Here is a 19,000-nt window from a genome sequence, read left to right as displayed (position 1 = left end):
AAGTGGGCAGTCAGGCTAGTGGGCAGAGCCAGAGCCCAGAATCACAAAATGGGAACCAAAGTAAGGCCTATCATAACAGCCAACTGAAGATCCACAGGCAACTTCCTATTGTCCTCTCTCCAGGCTTAAGTAGTGCGCCTGGAAAAATCAGGGACCCTGGGAGCACTGGCAATTGGGCCCGCTGTGGGTGGCACTGCCTGTGGTGTGTCGGCCCACAATCCGCCCACTCAGTGCTCTGCTAGAGATGGCAGTGTGGATGAGGCAGTTGTCTATAGACCAGTAGACCCATCTTCCAGCCCCCCGGATCCTTATGCAGCCAGTCAGTAGCAACCTCAAACTGCAGGGAATCCCAGCATATTTATGCTACTACTCCAAACACAATGTGAAATTCCCCAGTTACTGCAGTTCTGAGGTGGGAAAGGTTCTTGTGGAAGCTATGCTGCAGTGGAAGTAGATAAAGGAAATTTGGATGCACGCCTCTGAAATGAGCAGGAGTCAGGCTAACTCTAGCTTTAATAGTGCGAGATTTGTAGAAGCAGGGATAGTGTGAAGTGAGTGGAAAAGAACTGTGAAAGGCTGTTGTGACCTTGTATTAGATAAGAATAGAATGTAGATTATAAGAGAAAATGGTAAGAAAAATAAGATATCATGAAGGAATATGTATAAACAATATGCAGCTGTTGCTTATTATTGTCTGTAATAAAGGTATAAATACGTGCTCTAATTGTTTATCTTGAGAGAAACCTGCCTAGGTGGGGGAAACCCTGTGTCCTAGTGCACTCTCTTCCTCGGTGCAATTGCTTGAGATACTAAAGTGTATCTGACTTGCTGCACCCAACCTGAGAGTGAGAACTGTGTTTTTCTCCGACACTGCCATGGGCACTGGGTTGGGAGTGGTGTAGAAGCAGAGACCCTCTGGGGGATGACTCTTGTTGTAATGCTGAAGAGAATCAAACTGTAGTTCTGGGGATCCTATGATTGACTGTGTGAGCTGCAATTTGCTCCAAGGCTACTCAGCAAATGTTCTCTCACTTCCATTTACTATGATGGCTTCCACTAAACTTCAGTTACTGGGTCTCCCTGAAATCTAATGCCACTGTAATTATGTCTGTGACTCATACAGTAAGGAATGCTTCTTAAGTAATATAGCATTGCTTTCCACATTTTGCTGCACTGAAGTCATAGAAATCTTAGAATTTAAGGCCAGACGGAATCACCAGATCGTCTAGTCTTACTTCTGTGTAAGAAGTACACAGTCTTACTTACTGTGTATTATAGGCCACCAACACCACTCAGCACCCACACACCAATGCCAACAACTGAACTTCTTAGACCAACATCTTACAGCCCTCGGCAGACTAAATTAAATGTGCCACAGGCAGAGAACAGAAAGGACTGAAGTGCACTAAAGCCAGAGGCCCCTATAATGGCAAGGAATTGATTAAGCGAGATGTAGCCAGGTGATCCTGACAAGCAAGCCACACCCCACGCTAGGGAGGAACGCAAAACCCCACCAAGGTCACTGACAATCTGACCTGGGGGAAAATTCCTTCCTGATCAGTTAGACCCTGCACATGTGATCAAGAACCAGCCAGCCAAACACCAAGAGAGAGAATGTTCAGAGCACTAGCCCACCCCATCCAAAGTCCCTTCTCCAGTAGTGGCTCTCTCTGATACTTCAGAGGAACAAGAAAAAAAACCCAGAATACATTGTGGGGAAATCCCTTCCTGATCCCTACAGTTGACCAGCAGAAGCCCTGAAGCATAAGATTTTAGGAACATCTGACCTGAACCAGAAGGGATCCTCAGGGTGCCGAGCCCTGCTCCTCACTGTCACAAGCAACCCCATCATACAGTCCTACTCACAAATTTGTCCAGTTCCCTCTTAAAGCTAATTAAGTTATATTCTCCTGCAACTCCTATTGAGGCTGTTCCAGAACCTCATTCCTCCAATTAGTAGAAACCTTCTTCTGATTTCCAGTCTGAATTTGTTCATAGCCAATTTATATCCATTTGTGATTGTGCCAACATTATCCTTTAACTTAAAAGCTCTACACTCTTCCTAGTGTTTATCCCCTTATGTACTGATAGAGCACAATCATATCCCCTTCTTTTTGCTAGGCTAAACAAGCCAAACTCTTATTAGATCCCTCTTTTTAAGATAGGCTCTCCATTTCCCTGATCATCTTAGTAGCTCTTCTCTGCACCTGCTGCAATTTGAATTCACATTTCTTGAACATGGGTGATCTGAATTGCATACAGTATTCCAGATGAGATCTTACCAGTGCCTTGTATAATGGCATTAATACTTCTCTATCACTACTGGAAATGCCTGGAGCAATACATCCTAGTATTGCATTTGCCTTTTTCATAGCCACATCACATTAGTGTGATCACCCAACACATATAGGTCTCTCTCCTCCTCTGTCACTTCAAATTGAAGCGCCCCCAACCTGTATCAGAAATGCCTTATTATTAAACCCTAAATGCATGACCTTGCTTGTAGTACTATTAAATTTTATCCCATTTCTGTCATTCCAATTTTCAAGGTCATCTAGATTTTCCTGTGTACTATTCCGATCCTCCTCTGTACTGACAATGCCTCCCAACTTTATATCATCATCAAATTTCATTGGCACACTTCTACTTTCTGTATTAAGGTCATCAATAAAAAATATTAAATATGACCAGTCTTAGGCCTTGTCTATACTGGGGATTAGCCTTGAAACCAATGTTAGCTCTATCAAGACAAACTGCAGCTTTCTTTGTCTACACAAGGGGTTTCTCCCCGCACTGACCCCCAGTTGCTGACATTGGGTCTAAACCTCACTGAAGATATGGCCTTATTAAGTCACTCTAGGTCTATACTAATTTGCAATGGGAGTTAAGAGTCGAGCGCTGAACATGAAGCTGCCAGCAGTCAGGTATTTCTTTATTATGGTTATTCAAAGCTATTTAGTAATTCCCAGGCCAAAGAAGAGAAACAAGAGTATTTATAGCAAGTACAAAAAAGACTATTTAGCGGCAAGTTCCTTTTTTTATTGAGTGTATATTTATCCTTTTCCTACTTTCATAATATCCCGCACCGTAGAGTCTCATCTGTCATATCTTGATAAGGCCTGGTCTATACTACTTAGGTCAATGGAAGCCACCTTATGTCAACCTAATAATATATGCGTCTACACTACCAGTTCCCTTCAGCCAACCTAACGTTGACTTAATTACTCCACCTCCGTGAGAAGTATAGTGCTTAATTCGATGTTGATGGGTTGACAAAGAGGCAGTATAGATGCAGTGTTGTGTAAGTTGGCTGAATTGGCCACCAGGATGTGTCCCACAGTGCTCTGCTGTGCCCACTCTGGTGATTACTTTCAACTCTGCTGCACAGCAGCCAGGTACACAGGAAACAGCTCCTCCCCTGTTAAAGCCCCAGGAACTTTTGAATTCCCATGTCCTGTTTGAACAGCATGGAGATCAGCTGATCATGGCAACTCAATGCCCCAGATGCGCCCCAGCCTGGAGTACACAGGAGGTGGTGGATCTTATTTGTCTGTGGGGAGAAGAGCGCAGGCACAGCTCTGATCCAGCCAAAGAAACTTAGACATCTATGAAAAGATTGTGCGGGGTGTGCGGGAGAAGGGCTAAGCCGGGGACACACAGCAGTGCTGTGTGAAGATCAAAGAACTTTGGCAGGCGTACCAGAAGACAAGGGAGGAGAACAGTCATTCTGGTTCTGTATCACAGACATACTGCGTCTACAATGAACTGCTTGTGATTCTCATTGGTGACCCCACCACCTAAGTCCCCTCTAAGCTGTGCAGATGCATGGTCACACAGCAGCCTATTAAGCACAGCCCAGGCGCTCAGGACTGCGGCGGGGAGAGATGCCTCTTCTCCAACCCTGTCCCTGCATGGCTGGGGGAGAGGTGCCTCTCCCCTGGCTCCAACCCAACCCAGCCCAAGACCTGCCGTGGCCGGGGGAGAGACACCTCTCTCACGGTCCTAACCCAGCCCAGCCCCAGACCTGCTGTGGATGGGGGAGAGGCACCTCTCCCACGGCCCCAACCCAGCCCCGGATCTGCTACAGCCAGGGAAGAGGCACCTATTCCCAGGTCCTGCTGCAGGGAGAGAGAGCTGGGGGAGGTCCTCTCTCCCTGCCGTAGCCCTGGCACAGCCTGCACCCCAAACCCCTCATCCCCGACCCACCCAAAGCCCGCACCCCCAGCCAGAGCCCTCATCCCCCCTGCACGCCAACCCTCTGCCCCAGCCCTGAGCCCCTCATTCCCGGCCCCACCCCAGAGTCTGCACCCCCAGCTGGAGCCCTCATCTCCCACACACACCCAAACCCTCTGCCCCTGCCCTGAGCCCCCTCCCACATTCCAAACCCCTGAGCCCCACTCCTGCCATGTGAATTCTATTATATGCACCAATATGGAGGTGATGTGTGGAAACAATTTAAGGGAACACTAACCACCACTACCTCCAAATGCAGCATGGACACCTCCCAGGAGTCTGAATCCCGGGCCACTTCAGGCAACAACGAGCAGGACATTCTGAACAAGGAAGAAGAGGAGAAGGAGGAGGAGAATGGGAGACAGGTGAGCAGGGAATCCATTCTCCCTGAGAGCCAACAGCTATTTTAAACCCTGGAGCAGGACAGCATGGTGGCAGCATGTGATGCTGGGGAAGGCACCTCTAGTGAGTATGCAATTGCAATCAAACTGTAAGCGTTACATGCTCTTATATTTTATATTCAATATGAAGAAAAAGTGAGGTGCAGTGGGTACCTGCTTCTCAGTGGCCGTTCCAGCTAAGCAGAGGGTGGTCCCTGGAAAAGACTGTTTATGTGTACAGGGATGGCCTGGGAATCCTCCATGGATATCTCCAGGAAACTTTCATGGAGGTACTCTGCAATCCTTTGCAGAAGGTTTCTGGGGAGAGCTGCTTTATTTCTTCCACCACGGTAGGACACTTTCCCACGCCACTCCAGTATTAACTCTGCTGGCATCATTGTGGTACACAGCAGAGCAGCATAAGAACCAGATCTGTACCCAGACCCTTGCAGCATCTGCTCCCTTGCTGCCTTTGTAACCCTCAAGAGACTGATATCACTTAGGGTCACCTACAGTAGACGGTGGAAGTTTTCATTACAAGTGCTCATACCACAAATAATAGAGCCTGTGATCCGCCACCTATGGCAATTTCTGGATCCCTCAAGTACGGCTTACCTAACATGCCAGTGTTCTGGTTGGCCGGGATCGGCGTTGAACTCAGAATCTGCAAACCCAGGGCGACCACTACCAGCAGCGTTAAGATAAGGGTGGGGGTTTTCTGTGTTCTCTCATGGCCGCAAACTCTCCCCACTCCCTTGCCTGCCTCCTGTGTCATCAACATGGACGCATGTCCTCTGGAATGGTGGTCGAAGCATGAGGCATACAAATGTTTAGCATGTCTCACATCACTAGCTACAACAGTGCCATGCGAACACCTGTTCCCATTTTCAGGTGACACTGTAAATAAGAAGCAGGCAGCATTATCTCCCGTAAATGTAAACAAACTTGTTTGTCTTAGGGATTGGCTGTTTTGTTTTTGAGTGATTTTATCTAAATAAAAATTCTACATTTGTAATTTGCATTTTCATGATAAAGAGACTGCACTATAGTGTTTGTATGAGGTGAATTGAAAAATAATATTTCTGTTGTTTATCTTTTTACGGTGCAAATATTTGTAACAAAAATAATAATATAAAACGAGCACTGTACTATGTATTCTGTGTTGTAATTGAAATTGATATATTTGAAAATGTAGAAAAACATCCAAAAAAATTTATAATGCATTTAAATTGGTATTCTATTATTGTTTAACAGTGCTATTAAAACTGTGATTAACCATGAATTTTTAAAATCTAGTTAATTTATTTCATGTTAATTATTTGAGTTAACTGTGATTAGTTGACAGCCGTAGTAAATATTAAACAAAATCTTTGACCGGCAAGTCTAGCTTCTTTTGAAGAAGCTGTTTCCATGCTTCATAAGAATGCTGCTAAGAAAAGCTTGGAGTAAGAGTGACACTCAGTGGAGGGAGAGGAGAAATGCTGTTTCTCAACATTGTTCTTTTCTCCTATGTCTTGCTATTTTTCATTTTCCTGTAGATGAGACAAGTTAAAAATACAGACAAGTCCCAACACCCCTAAACTTGATTTTATAGGTTTTACAGTTAGGACCTAAGGCACCATATAACAGGGCTTACTCACTCTGACTTTGATCCCTATGCTGTCTCATTACAGGGAATCAGACTTCAGACAGCAAGTGTTTCTCAGTACAGCTCCCCTTTTGGGAGTCTGGTGTATTAAAATAAAGTTCAAAACAACACAGATCATCTTCCACCCAATCTTCCCAGATGGCTCACACCCTTGATTCATGGGTAGGCCTGTCCCTAGTGAAGCTTTCCTTTCAGCTGGCTCTTAGGGTGACCAGATGTCCCTATTTTATAGGGAGAGTCCCGATATTTGTGGCTTTTCTTCTCTAGACACCTATTACCCCCACTCCCTGTCCCGATTTTTCACACTTGCTATCTGGTCACCCTACTGGCTCCTGCTCCCTACATGTCACTCGCCAAACATTTCTACCTAGGAGCTCTGGAAAGTTAGCCACCCTAAGCCTCATCACTGGCTCCTTCCTGGCTGTTCTGCTACTCTTTAGTGGAGTATTTTCTCCTGAATGAACTCAGGCTACCTTCATATGTCACAGCAAGACTGATTTTTAGTCAGATGGCCCCCATCATATGACTCATAATCTTTCCCTCCACTCAGGGAGGGAGGGAGGCTAAGCATGGCACAGGTTACACCTCAAAGGGACATACCTCTGAAATAAATGGAACCAAACCCCTGCTCCAAGCACTCAGACTCTGAGGTATTTGAAATCAGGATTTGGATCTAAATTTTGCAGCTCAGACTTATCTAAAGTTGAAGGTGATCAAGCTAGATTCAGTATTTACTCATCCCTCTGTAGGAAATTAGGACACTGAGGGACAAATGCAATGATGCATGGGTTGCAAGATTCTGGAGACACGCTTACATGTCGAGGAACACAATACACATACAACAGGTAGGTAACATTTTCTTTCTTACTACTCTTAAAGAAATAGCAGTAGCAAAGTTTGTAAAAGAAAATTACTTTTTCAACACAAATATGAAAAGAATTATTGTATAACTGACCTTAAATCAACACTGTTGTCTCCTCCTAGTCATGATTCCATGCTTTACCCAGTGCCTGCCTCCCCACGAATAGCCTGCTTCTCAATGGCCTTGTCTACACTGAGGATTTAAAAAAAAAAACAAAAAAACCTTCCACTTTTGCTGAAATACCCCTGCAGCTCCATTGGTGCTAACAACCATGGGATCAAGAAAGCAGATCAGCCACAGACATTTTAACACTATGCTTTCTGAGCAGAGTTATTAAACAATTCTGTGTTTGTTCAGCACCTAAAACACTGGGGTCCTGGGCCATCACTGGAGTCCTTGGTGTTATGATAATACAAATAAATAAAATAATAATATTATGACACTGGTAGTGAGTTTATACTAGTGCTCATGGCTCTGCTAGTACCAATGGAGCTGCAGCAGTATGGCAGCAGATGTGGGATATCTGAAGAAAAGGGCAGCCACAGCTCCCTGTGTAATTCACCTTATTTGCTTCCTTTAAATCCCTCCTCAAAATTTACTTGTTCAATTAATTTTTCATCATACTTTCATCTCTGGGGCTATCTATCCCACTTTGCTACCCCCAACTGCAAAGTTAATAAACAAATACATTAAAAAACAGTGAAAACCCAAGAAAAATGTGAAACAAATACAAACTAAATGATTTGTACCTTGGAAAATAATGCTCCTTAGAGAACCTTTCCCTTTCTCCTTATTCTGTTCTTTCCATCTTCCCCTGAGGGCCAGCCGCCATTTTCCTTTGAGTTATGTCTATGTTATTTTATTTGTGTTTCTATAGCAACCATCATCATATCTAAGCATTTCACAATATTAAAGATGCAGAGTTCTCTCCTTTTCTCCTTATAAGCCACTTTCTTTTAGTGATAATAATATAATGATTTAAAACTTATTTATTTATAGATCTCGATTCTCTTCATAAATGTGGGTAAGCAGCATTATTAGCTCCATTTCACAGGGAGGAAGCTTAAATTTCAGAGTCCAAGATGGCAGCCTCAAACATCCCCAAAGTATCATCCTTATAAACCACCACGGTCCAGTCCATTAATCTCTGTCTCAGATATTGTAAGTCTGTCAGGAGGACATAGCTCTTGTGGACAGGAAAAATGGCTAAATGGATCACTGTTCCTCTCTGCTTGTGAGATCACCTCTGCAAATAATCCACATGTCCCTGGTATGCGTGAGAAAAGTGCACAGAACCAAAGGTGAAGGAAGGGAGGTAGGGGAAGAAACTGTGGTGGAGCAAAACCGATTGGCAAACCCCGACTGAAAACTCTGAGCCTGTCTGCAGGAAAACTCATGGTGAATTAATGCTGCCAGTGACAGCTGCAGAGCTCAGAGCTGTGTTGCCATGGCTGGGGATCGAGGGGAAGGCCTTCCATACAATTAGCTGGATATGTAGGTTGGGGAGACCTCAGCCTCTTCTGCTTGTTTGGGCCCCACCCTCTTCCCAAGGCTTACCCCATGGACTAGGCTGGAGAATGTACAGCCTCCATTGCAGCTGCAGAACTTAGGCATTAATTTGTTCCACTTCACTTTGGCTAAATTGAGAGAATAGACGCCTCTGACTACCTCATAAATCTAGGGAAGGAAAGAATGCAGCCAATTGTAACATGGAGGGAAAGAGATGGAGATCCCACACTTGTACTCCAGACGTTGTGCTTACTCCAGTGTTTTCACAATAAGAGCAATTTTTAAAGTGTTTTGTTTACTAGTACAGAAATGTGACATTGAGACTCTTTCTATGGCTGAGCACATTCTGATCTGTCCAGAAATGACAACCCAACCACACCCACTACAATACAGAGCTCGAGCATGAATAACTTGTTGCGAAATGACACCTTGATCATACAAGAGGTTAAATCCATCTCTGAAGTTCATGTTGAAGACAATGAATGACTTCACTAAAGAACCAGAGATTCTTATGCAACTAAAAATGTTCTCTGAAGGAAACTAATCCCGAGTCCTTCTTATGTGGGGGGGATGACTGAAAACATGAGAAATTAAGCAGTTATCAGACAACAGACAGCTCAGAATAGCAAAATCAAATAAAAAATAATACAAGAAATACTAAGCAATTTACTAACAGGAAAAAAAGCATGCAGGTTTAAAATGACACACTGATCATTGTATAAGAAAAGCAGAGCCTGCCTGTTGCCAGCTTAAGAAAAAAGAAAATGAAATATAATTGCTACCATCAAATATTAATTTGGCAAAACTGGAGCACTCATTGTTAAGTGCTTTAACAGCCTTAACTATTTAATCCTGACAATATTCCTGGGAGGTAGTTATTACATACCCTTTTTAACAGATCGGGAAACTATGCATAAGAGGATATGAGACTTGTCCCATAGCAACACATTCCACCAACACAATCACTAGTATGGAGGTCCTATCTGTTGCCCTTAACTTAATGGGCAGATTTTTATGGTTTGGCTGAGGTGTGCTCACTGTAAAACCAGAAAGGGGGTGAAGGGAAAAGGTGGCTTTGCAAAACTCTCGGTCTGGGCCTCATCATAAAATAGAGCTGCTCCAGGGCTCTATTTTACACCCAGCTACCCACAGCTTCAAATCAGACAGGTGTAGAAGAGCTCTAGTCATATCTCCTTTTTCTGAGCCATGTCCCATATTCTAGGAGCTGGTGATGGAGGTGTCAGAGGCACTCTGGTATCTCTTTGGCAACTGGCAATTCTCCTAGGCAGAGGAAATCCTCCTCTGCTGGTTAATGGTAGGTTTATGGCCATGAATCAGGCCCAGTGACTCATGAAGGAGCAGGAGGAAGGATGTAGGTGGACATCTAAGAACCCATTTAGCAGGTACATGTGAATGCATCCCTGGAACTCTGGGTAAAGACTGCACACCTGTTACTACATCCCATTGTTGGATGTATCTTGTGGGGCCAGCTCCACAGGCTGGTGCATAGGGGGAACAAAGTCATGGCTCCACCTCCTCTCAAGCCCTTTTGGGGTGCCACGTGCCCTCAGCAGAGTAGAGATGGAACAGCCCCTGTGCTGCTGTGAATGCAGGGGCTACAGTTTTGCCTGCCCTTAGGTGGGTTATGCAAGGAGTGGGGAAAATTTGTTAGACACTCATCCTTCCACCCTCACATAAGACCATGGACAATATGGTCCAAAGAGAACATTGAATAGGGAAGGATTTTCTCCTGAGGTCAACTTCTTCCTCCAAGATCCTGATGCTACTAAGACAGGTGTGTTCCTCACTATGGAGGCAGCCTTGCAATGAGCTGCATGCCTGCTGACACCTGACCCCTCACAGGATCCAGCCCTAAACTTTACATAGCATTATTTTTTTCTTCACTGTTTCTTCACCATTATATTAAAGAGCTTCAGGACCAAAATTAAAATATGAGAGAAGCATTTTGTTATTACTTTGTCAGACAAGCAAGCCCATCCCTGTGGCCTAGAAGTAGTACTCTACCAGCTGAGACACGTTGGGTCAATTCACTGTCCTAACTGCTTTCTCTCTGGGTCCCCTTCACTTGCAGAATATACAGGCTTATTGTATTTTGGTGTGATCACATCTTATAGTGACATTTTATTTTCCCCTCACTGCATTTCTTAGTGACCAGTGAGTGAATTAAAAATAAAAAGTCATTTAGAACATAAAGAACATTGCACAACAGATATATAAAAGGTGACACTTTGGGGAGTCCTGAAGATGATGGCGTCGCTTCAAATGCTTGACTTCAAATGCAAAGAAATCAGATTACAAAACCAATTAGACTGTGTATCTAGTAACCACATCTTAAAATAAATTACACACACAAACTTATGTTAAAATAGCACTAAGGTTGCAAAGTCAAGCACTCAATAGTTCAGAAATGCCAGAATTAAGCTTACCTATGCAATGTTAATTCCACCGCCCATTTGATTCTGGGCTGCTTCAGGGGCTGAAATGCTACTGAAATGGCCTTTGGAGTAACTTAGGAAGCCCGGGAGATGCCCTAAGTTACAGCAGCCTATCCCGGACTGCCTATGGGCCGCCACGCTATCAAGAATGCCCGTAATGTTATGCCCTGCTGTTGTGCAGGGGCCTGTACTCTAAGTTGTCCAAGGTAACAAAGGTCCAGCTCAGTCTGTTATATAAAATTCTTTATACAGGTCAGTAAAAGTTAAAGACAGACTGAATTAGTTCAAATTTAAAAGTCTACCCAAGGATTGAAACCCAAGGATTGTGTTGAGATCATGACAGGTAAACAAGAGGAGAATGGAACTGGAAATTAATGGCCTACCACTGGTGCATTGGAAATTAGGTCTAATTGGAGCAAATAACGAGGGGATAGACTATTGCACCCATCACTCCCTTTTGGGGTCCTTAAAAAAAGACCTTGGAAGGGGGGAACCCTGGAGACAGCTGGACTGAAGGGCAAGGTTCACCATTCCAGCCGCTCTCACCATCTCTTGGGGCCCTGGGATCCACCCTGACACTCTGGGCCTTCATCATTGTGATCCTGAAAGATGTTCAGACTAGACTGGGCCAGAGTCAGGGGACTGATGACATCACCACTTCCAGTGGATTCCACTAAATCCTGAATGCCACCTGGGATGCGACACTTGAGTTCCTGCTGTCGCTCACCCACTACCCTTATCCCTTCCACGTCATTTTCCTTCCTTATCTTATTTCTTTTCTTTCCTCTCTCTCTATTTTTGCCTTCTGTTTAATAAAAGTCTGGCTTAGCTGGCCAAGACTGTCTCTTTTGCAACACTGCCATGAGCTCGTGACCCAAAAGGCAGCTAAAAGCAATGTCATATACAGCCCAATGCTGGTACAAGTTTGCTAGGTCTTGGAGTGGCTAATAAGATGGGGTGCCGTGTCTATTTCTTTAGCCGTGAAGTTGCAAGTAAAAGTCAGCACCGAAGACAGGAGTTGCATTTAATATCACTGTTCTTTTCTGTCCCTTTCTGTGTGCATTTGGGTTATTTTGTTGGTTTGTTTTAAAGGAAGCAGAATCAGATTGCAACAACAGCACCAGATCATCTCAACTAATATTCTCTTGTCCCCAAGGATAGTTATTATAATCTATAATACCATCTACAATACTGTCAAACAGGCAGTTTCCCATATAGAAACTCTCTACAGTTAGAGCGAAGGGGAATAAGGAATATTGTTAAAATTAAAACTTTCCTTAATACTTCACATTTTAAATTCTTTATTCTTCTTTTTCTATATCATTAATAAAGATATATAATGGTGGTTGTTGCCATGGAACTAAGCAGGCCAAAGTCTCTGTATTCAAAACCTCCCAAAATGTTTAATTGTTTAGAGTTGTATAGTCACAGGCTATGTTAACACCTTTGACTCTCTGTGCCCATTTATTCCATCAAAATTAACACAGCACTACATGTCCCCATCTCTGACACACACCCTGTACCAGGGCACAAGGGAGCAGAGAGTTGAGTAGAGCTACTTATGGCAGCCCAGCACAATGCTCATTATCAGGGACATTCTCCTCCCAACAGTTACAAGCCTTTTACAGCCCCGGCGCGTGCTGATGTCCCAGGGATGTCAATCTGACTCATAGTTTTTGGCAGTGATGCTTTAGGTCATATTTTTCTTTCCTTATATATAAGAGAAAATTATGTCAGATGTAGATTTTATCTACAACTACAGTAGCTCTGAAGGGAAAAGCCATAAGCAATAAAAATGTAATGTTATATTTTTTCTAAAAAAAATTATAAATGAAAGTGTTTCAGATTTGGAACCACTTAGGGTGAAAAACAAACACTATTTTGAGATTAATATTTCTAGACACAAAATACTGAGCACATTTTAACTATGTATAAAAATGTTCTTGAAACTCTACTGCTCATTTGCTCATGGTGACTTTATAGTTTAATTTATAAGTACTTAGGCTTTGAAGACAACTCCTTTCTGCTTTTGATCTAGTCAGCGGTGGAGGGATCCTCTTCAACCCAGAGGAGAAAGTGTTATAGTGTTACATTTAATCAGAATTTGAAAGAAAGTGCATTTGTGAAGAGAGCAATATTTTTAAATTACGTGCCAATTTATTTTTTAAAAAAATATTAGCATATAAAAATGACAAGCCAAAAATTTCTTAATTGTCTTCCTTTCAGCGGATGTGAAATATAAACAAAACCGGTTATGCGGAAAGTGTGTTCTGTATCCCAGAACATCTATAAATACTTAGCAGCTTTTAAATTTAAAAGGTTTTTCATTTTCTGTTTTTCTTCATTTCTCACCCTCTGGAGTTTGAACCTGTGGCATTTTTAGAATAAGCAATTGTGAATAAAGAGCCATTATAATGCAAAATTCAATTAAATCATTTTAATGGCATCTGTTCTTGATTGACAAGTGGAATTGATTCCATACAGAGAGCTCCTGTATGACTGGAAGCAACTGTTCTCATTTATGTATTTTATTTATTTCCATTTATATTTGTTTAGCCTTTCAGCATCTATTTTGATTGATGGCCCTTTAGTATTTCCCCAGATTTTGTCTCCTTTACTTCCCCATGATCTCAGTGGCTTTGTAACCCCGGAATTCCTTTTTCAGCCAATAATGGGAATTTCTTTTTACTATAGATTACTTCAGAACAATTCAGACCTAGAGCTGCAACAGTATGAGTTGGAGAATTTCCAGATCCTGATGTTGCTACCTGCCTAGTAGAAAGTATCTTCCCACGCATTTGAGGTAGGGGGAGGAATGCAACTATCACCTAAACAAAAGGAAGGGGGAAGTGAACAGCCAGCTTCCTCCTGAAGAGCCAGGAGAGGGAAGCTAGCTAGTCACCCTCAGAAGATGTAGGAGGGCTGGTAGGCAGCCAGTGGGACTCTCTCCAAGAAAACAATAGAGGATAAGGAGTGGGGTTGATACCAGTCTCTTGGAGATAGTGGTGGAAAGCTGAGTAGAGTCCAAAGGTTTGTATAAACTTCAGATAAGCATCATAGAGATATTTGGATGCTTATCTAAATCAAACTGGGAAGTCTGAAACTTTTGAGATTCTCTCTTTCCTAATCAAAAATATGCAGGTCAAATTGCAGATAGAAATTATTTTTCATTTCAAATAGAACATCTAATCAGCTTTAAAAACATGTTAATTCTATTTTAAAGAAAAAAATGCATCACGCTGTGTTTTCTTGCAGCAGATTTAAACCTTGTAGCCTACACAGCTCAAACATGAGTGTATTGAGGGAAAAAGAAGGTCAGAGTTTCATCCTCCATCCATGAGCAATCACAGACTTCTGGTATCTGGAGAGATGAGAATGTATGGGAATATCTGCAATCAGCATTTCCTGAGGAATTTTCTCCCGTATGTGTTTTCTTTCTTCTCCATGGCAAAGTCTTTCTCTGTGCTCCAGAAACAGACTATCTTCTGTGGCGCCAGTATATATCCCAACAACATCTGCATGCTGTGTAAAGAAATTCCAATGGTTGCCTATGAAAAACTAATTTTTGCTGAACTAACTCCTTTAACAATTATACTATTAACTGAAAAACCTAATTGATATAACAACCTATTAACAGATGGCTCAGTAAATAGAGGAAAACAAAAAAAACAAAAACAACCAAAAACTCTAGGCCAGGGGTGGCCAAACTTACTGACTTTCTGAGCCACATATGACAATCTTCAGAAGTTTGAGAGCTGGGGCATGCCTGCCAGGGCTTAGGGCTTAAGCTCCACTCCTGTTGAAGCCCCAAGCCCCGGAAGGTGTGCCCTGTGGGGCTGAGGGATCAAGACCCTCCTCCCCACTGGGCAGAAGCCAGAGGCGATGCATGGGGGAGGCATGTGCGGTCACATACCCCCCCGGATTTTTGCCAGGGGTTTGCTGACGCCACTCAATCCCATGGTGCTGACGGGTCCCCTCCATCCCATGGTGCTGACGGGTCCCCTCCCTGCATGGCAGCTGGAGCTGGCAAGCTGGGAGCTGCAGCCATGGGGAGAGGCAGCAGCAAACAGCTGGAAGCAGCAGGGAGAGCAGTGGCCCCTCCCTGCAGCTCCCAGCTGTTTGCTACTGTTTCTCCACTGGAAGCTAACATGTGGGAGGTGCAGGGACCGACAGCTGAGGGTAAGAGGGGAAGTGTGGCTGGTGGGGAGTGACTCAAACTGCTGGGGGTGGGGGGTGCAAACTCATTATATGTGAATTTGAATTACTTCTAACTTTGCAAATTGATTAGCAAAGCATGCCTTTCTCAGGAAGGACTTACATACGTGTGAAGCTTTAAAACAACTAATGATGCTTGAATTATCCAAGCATATAAAAAAAAGTATAAGAAAGTTTTTAAAAGAAGGAAACATTTTTCCTCGTTTTAGTAGTTCTAGAAAGGCTCAACAGATTTTTTTTTTTAAATTTACAATAAGGCTGAAACAAAGAATGACAAATCTAAGCCTAAAAGGAAATATTTTGAGAAAGCTATAAGTGACTGAAAATAAACATCTGTAGTGAGATAACTATCTTAGCCATAGCTAGTGTCCCCTCTGTGACATTATAGTGGCAAGAAGGAATATATTACTCAATATTTTAGGGGTCTAAATGTTTCTGAATTTGAGAATGGTTTAAAATGTACCCCAGCGTGTGGTGCTTTACAGACAAAAATATGCAGTTTGGTTCATTTTTTGCCACTTTTATGCTGATCATGCTCTGTTGTATATTTCTTTTCATTCCTTTAATAACGTAGCCTGTCTTGACCAAATAAACTTACAGCTTCTCAGTTTCCTTTAACAAAATGTGTCAGAGAGAATGGCTTTCCTTGGGAAAGTGAAACATCCTCAAGAACACATCTTAACCTCTTCTACTTAGGGCTGGTCTAAACTACACAGTTCAGTTGAGTTAAGGTAACTTACGTCGACCTAATTATGTCTGTGTCTACACTACAGCCTTCCTCCTGCCGATGTAAGTGCCCAACTATACCGACATAATAACTCCACCTCCACGAGAGGTGTAAGGCTTATGCAGGTGTAGTGAGGGCAACGCAATGTCTGTGGCAGGAGACGTAAATTGACAAGAAAGCCAGGTAGCTAGAGCCCAGCTGCCCCCCATTTCCTGGAGAACTGAGTGGCTGGGAGCTGGGGCAAGAATGGACCCTGCTCCTGGCTGGGAACCAGGGTGAGAAGCCCAGAGGACTTCCCCCTGCTTCTGGAGGGGAACAGGGAGCCGGGGGCAGCCTGACAGGAGCCTGTGGGGTAGCCAGGCTCTTGGCAGAGAGCTGCCAACAGAGCTGAGAGACCGGGCTCTCAGCTCCACATACTGCTCCTCTTAGGTTGGTGGAAGTGTTCCTGGTGAGGACCCGCATCACCGCCCCAAGGAGGGTAGTGTGGACATGCACCACCATAGTAATTACTGCAGTGGCTGTAAGTTGATTTAATATGCTCACTTACCTTTCTAGTGTAGACATACCCCTAGGCTCTCACCTCAAACCTTCCATTTGTCCCCATTAGTAGTAATCCTAGCATCATCAGCTCCTGCAAATCTTTTACTTTTACATCTATCTATGCAGACCTATCCATTAGCATGTTCACAATATCACTCATATACACAACTGCCTCAATACCATCTCTGCCTTATCTCCTCTCACCACTATTACAAGGTATCCCATATAACCACCTCTTCAGAATCCATTACATATAGAAAATTAGAATGCCACAGCCCACCTTCTCACACGTACAAAGAAGCACAATACATTCCCACCTTCCAACAGCTCCACTAGCTCATCATTTATTTCAGAATCCAGTTCAAATTTGCCTTCTAAGGAGTTGCTTTAGTCAATCTTCAATTTGTTAAGACTTTACTTAGCCTACCTATTTTGTATTGCTTCTTTCAATAATCACTATTGCTAAATGCCTGTACAGAGGGAGAGAGAGGGAGAAAGAAGGACTGAGAGGTATCGCCAAGGAAGGAAAGACATGTTTCAGCTGAGATTTCATATGAGATGTACAGTCAAGAGGAAGAAATTCAGAACTCAGGAAGTTTGTTTCTGATGGCACAAGCTACAGAGTAAAATGTACTTCCACCAACAGCGGCAAGATTGTGCAGAGACAATAATAAATACGGTTGCCTGGCCAGATTTTCAGAAGTGAAGACAATGGGAAGTGTGTGTGCCCTGCATCTTTGGAAATTAGGCCACTATTATATGGTTAACAGGAGGAAATATTTTTCTGGTCCCACTACCTTTAAAGTGAATTTCCTGTTCTTCATATCTTCTTTCCAGGGCATCACATAATGTACAGGAATCATCCCATGTTTGTGTGAAAGCTTTGGCAAATGGCAGTGAACAAACCTGTGGGGAAAAACATTTTTAAAAAGACAGTGCAGCAGTGTTAGGACAGAAGACTTAGTTGGGTTATTAACTGACACAACCAAGTCCATATAATTCATAGAGGGGGAAGTCTTTAATATAATTATAATTAATAAAAATATTGCTTCTTCCCTTACTGCCAGGCAAGCTTATCATCTAACTGAAATTTCATGTTTTCCTGGGACACTATGCTGAACCAACAAATGTTTTTTCTTCCGGTATTTAGCATAACAGTAAAGAAATTAATTTGATCACATGAATTGAGGAGTGTGATTTCTTATGCTTCCAATTACTGCATGCCCTCCTCACCCCCACGCAGACACCAGATAGGAGCAGAGCTGGCTTTGTACTCTGGCACAGCTAGGGGCTAGCAGGGGCATAGTTTGTGAGTTAGTCCTCCATTTGTGGTGGGACCCTGGGGTCTGCATCTGGCTGAGCGTGGTCCTGGTGCTCTACTCTTTGTGCAGGGTGCCCACTGAGGCAGAGGAGAATGGTGGTATTTCCGTCTGTAAGCCCAGGGATACAAGGGGCCTGCCTGGCACTTCCCAGACAAAGATGCTTCCTGCCCTGAGGACGGCAACAATCTAGTTTAGAAACAAGCCACAGAACAAGGGGTGTCTGCCAATACCAGGCAGTCTGAGGCAGGGCCAACCTCTGTGCTGGAAGGTACCCGGTCTGGGGAAAGCCCTGGCCGCTGCCAGTCTGAAATCTCTGCAGACCCGCTCCCTCAGACACGTGGGAGGGAATAAGCAGAGAAGGGAACGGCGGGACAGCCGAGGGGTGACTGACGGCACTTCGGGATGGTTGAGAGATTAGCAGGGGGACCCCCATTAGCCCCTTCAAGCTGGCTCTGTCCCAAAGCAGACACGGGAGTGCCGGGGGGATGTGCGGGTACGGGGGTGGGGGAGCTGCTGGGCGCGCCAGCCGCAGCTCCGTCTTCCTCCTCCTCACCCTTTGAGGTCCGTGTTGGTCCCGACGGAGACCATGGCGGCTGCAGCTCACCCGCGACTCCCCCCGCCCGGCCCCTCCAGCGCCGGGGCCGCTCTGGCGTGGGCGCCTTTGTGACGCTGCCGCCCACGTTCCAGAAGGCGGCCGGGCTGCGGCTCGCGGAGCAGCGCCTCTGCACTGCACCTGCGGCCAAGCCAGGGCTGGCCTTGCTCCGGAGACGGCATTGCCCGAGGCTTCAAGGGCAAGGGGCATGATACCCCTCCCGCCTCCGCAGCCTTTCGTGCCAGCCCAGAGACACCACGGAGCCTTCGCGCTGCAGACGTGACTGTCAAAGGCGGAGGCGAGCGCGGAACGCCAGGAAGGGAGAACGCGCTCGACCACCGCCACCACCAGCGGCGCTGGGGGAAGGTCGACCCTCCACCCTTGAATTCATTCCCGGTACCTAATGGGACGCCTAAGTGTTCCCTTAACTAGTACGTTTCCCAGAACGGAAGGGACCCTTGGGAGTTAAGGTTTAAAAGGAGATACAAACAGGGGAGAATGTGCAGGGGAAGGGTT

General features: G+C 44.3%; 1 protein-coding gene across 1 annotated transcript; it reads right to left on the bottom strand.

Moving 5' to 3' along the window:
- Nucleotides 1–13,510: 13,510 nt before the first annotated feature.
- SPMIP10 (sperm microtubule inner protein 10) lies at nt 13,511–18,722 on the bottom strand. The gene is made up of 3 exons (XM_048850104.2): nt 18,446–18,722; nt 17,368–17,476; nt 13,511–14,610 (listed from the first exon to the last, which is right to left on the bottom strand). The coding sequence occupies exons 1-3, from the start codon at nt 18,478–18,480 to the stop codon at nt 14,404–14,406; spliced, it is 351 nt and encodes a 116-aa protein (XP_048706061.1). The 5' UTR covers nt 18,481–18,722; the 3' UTR covers nt 13,511–14,403.
- Between the last annotated feature and the right edge of the window lie 278 nt (nt 18,723–19,000).

Source organism: Caretta caretta, chromosome 5 (genome assembly GCF_965140235.1).
Source record: "Caretta caretta isolate rCarCar2 chromosome 5, rCarCar1.hap1, whole genome shotgun sequence".
NCBI lineage: Eukaryota > Metazoa > Chordata > Testudines > Cheloniidae > Caretta > Caretta caretta.
This window is presented reverse-complemented; position numbering and strand designations above follow the sequence as displayed.

Coding starts and splice junctions, on each gene's coding strand:
- SPMIP10 (XM_048850104.2), bottom strand. CDS start 18,480: ATGGTCTCCGTCGGGACCAACACGGACCTCAAAGG. Junction 17,477..18,445: donor ACCAACACGGACCTCAAAGG/GTGAGGAGGAGG, acceptor TTTTCCCCACAG/GTTTGTTCACTGCCATTTGC. Junction 14,611..17,367: donor ACAGGAAATTCACTTTAAAG/GTAGTGGGACCA, acceptor TTCTTTACACAG/CATGCAGATGTTGTTGGGAT.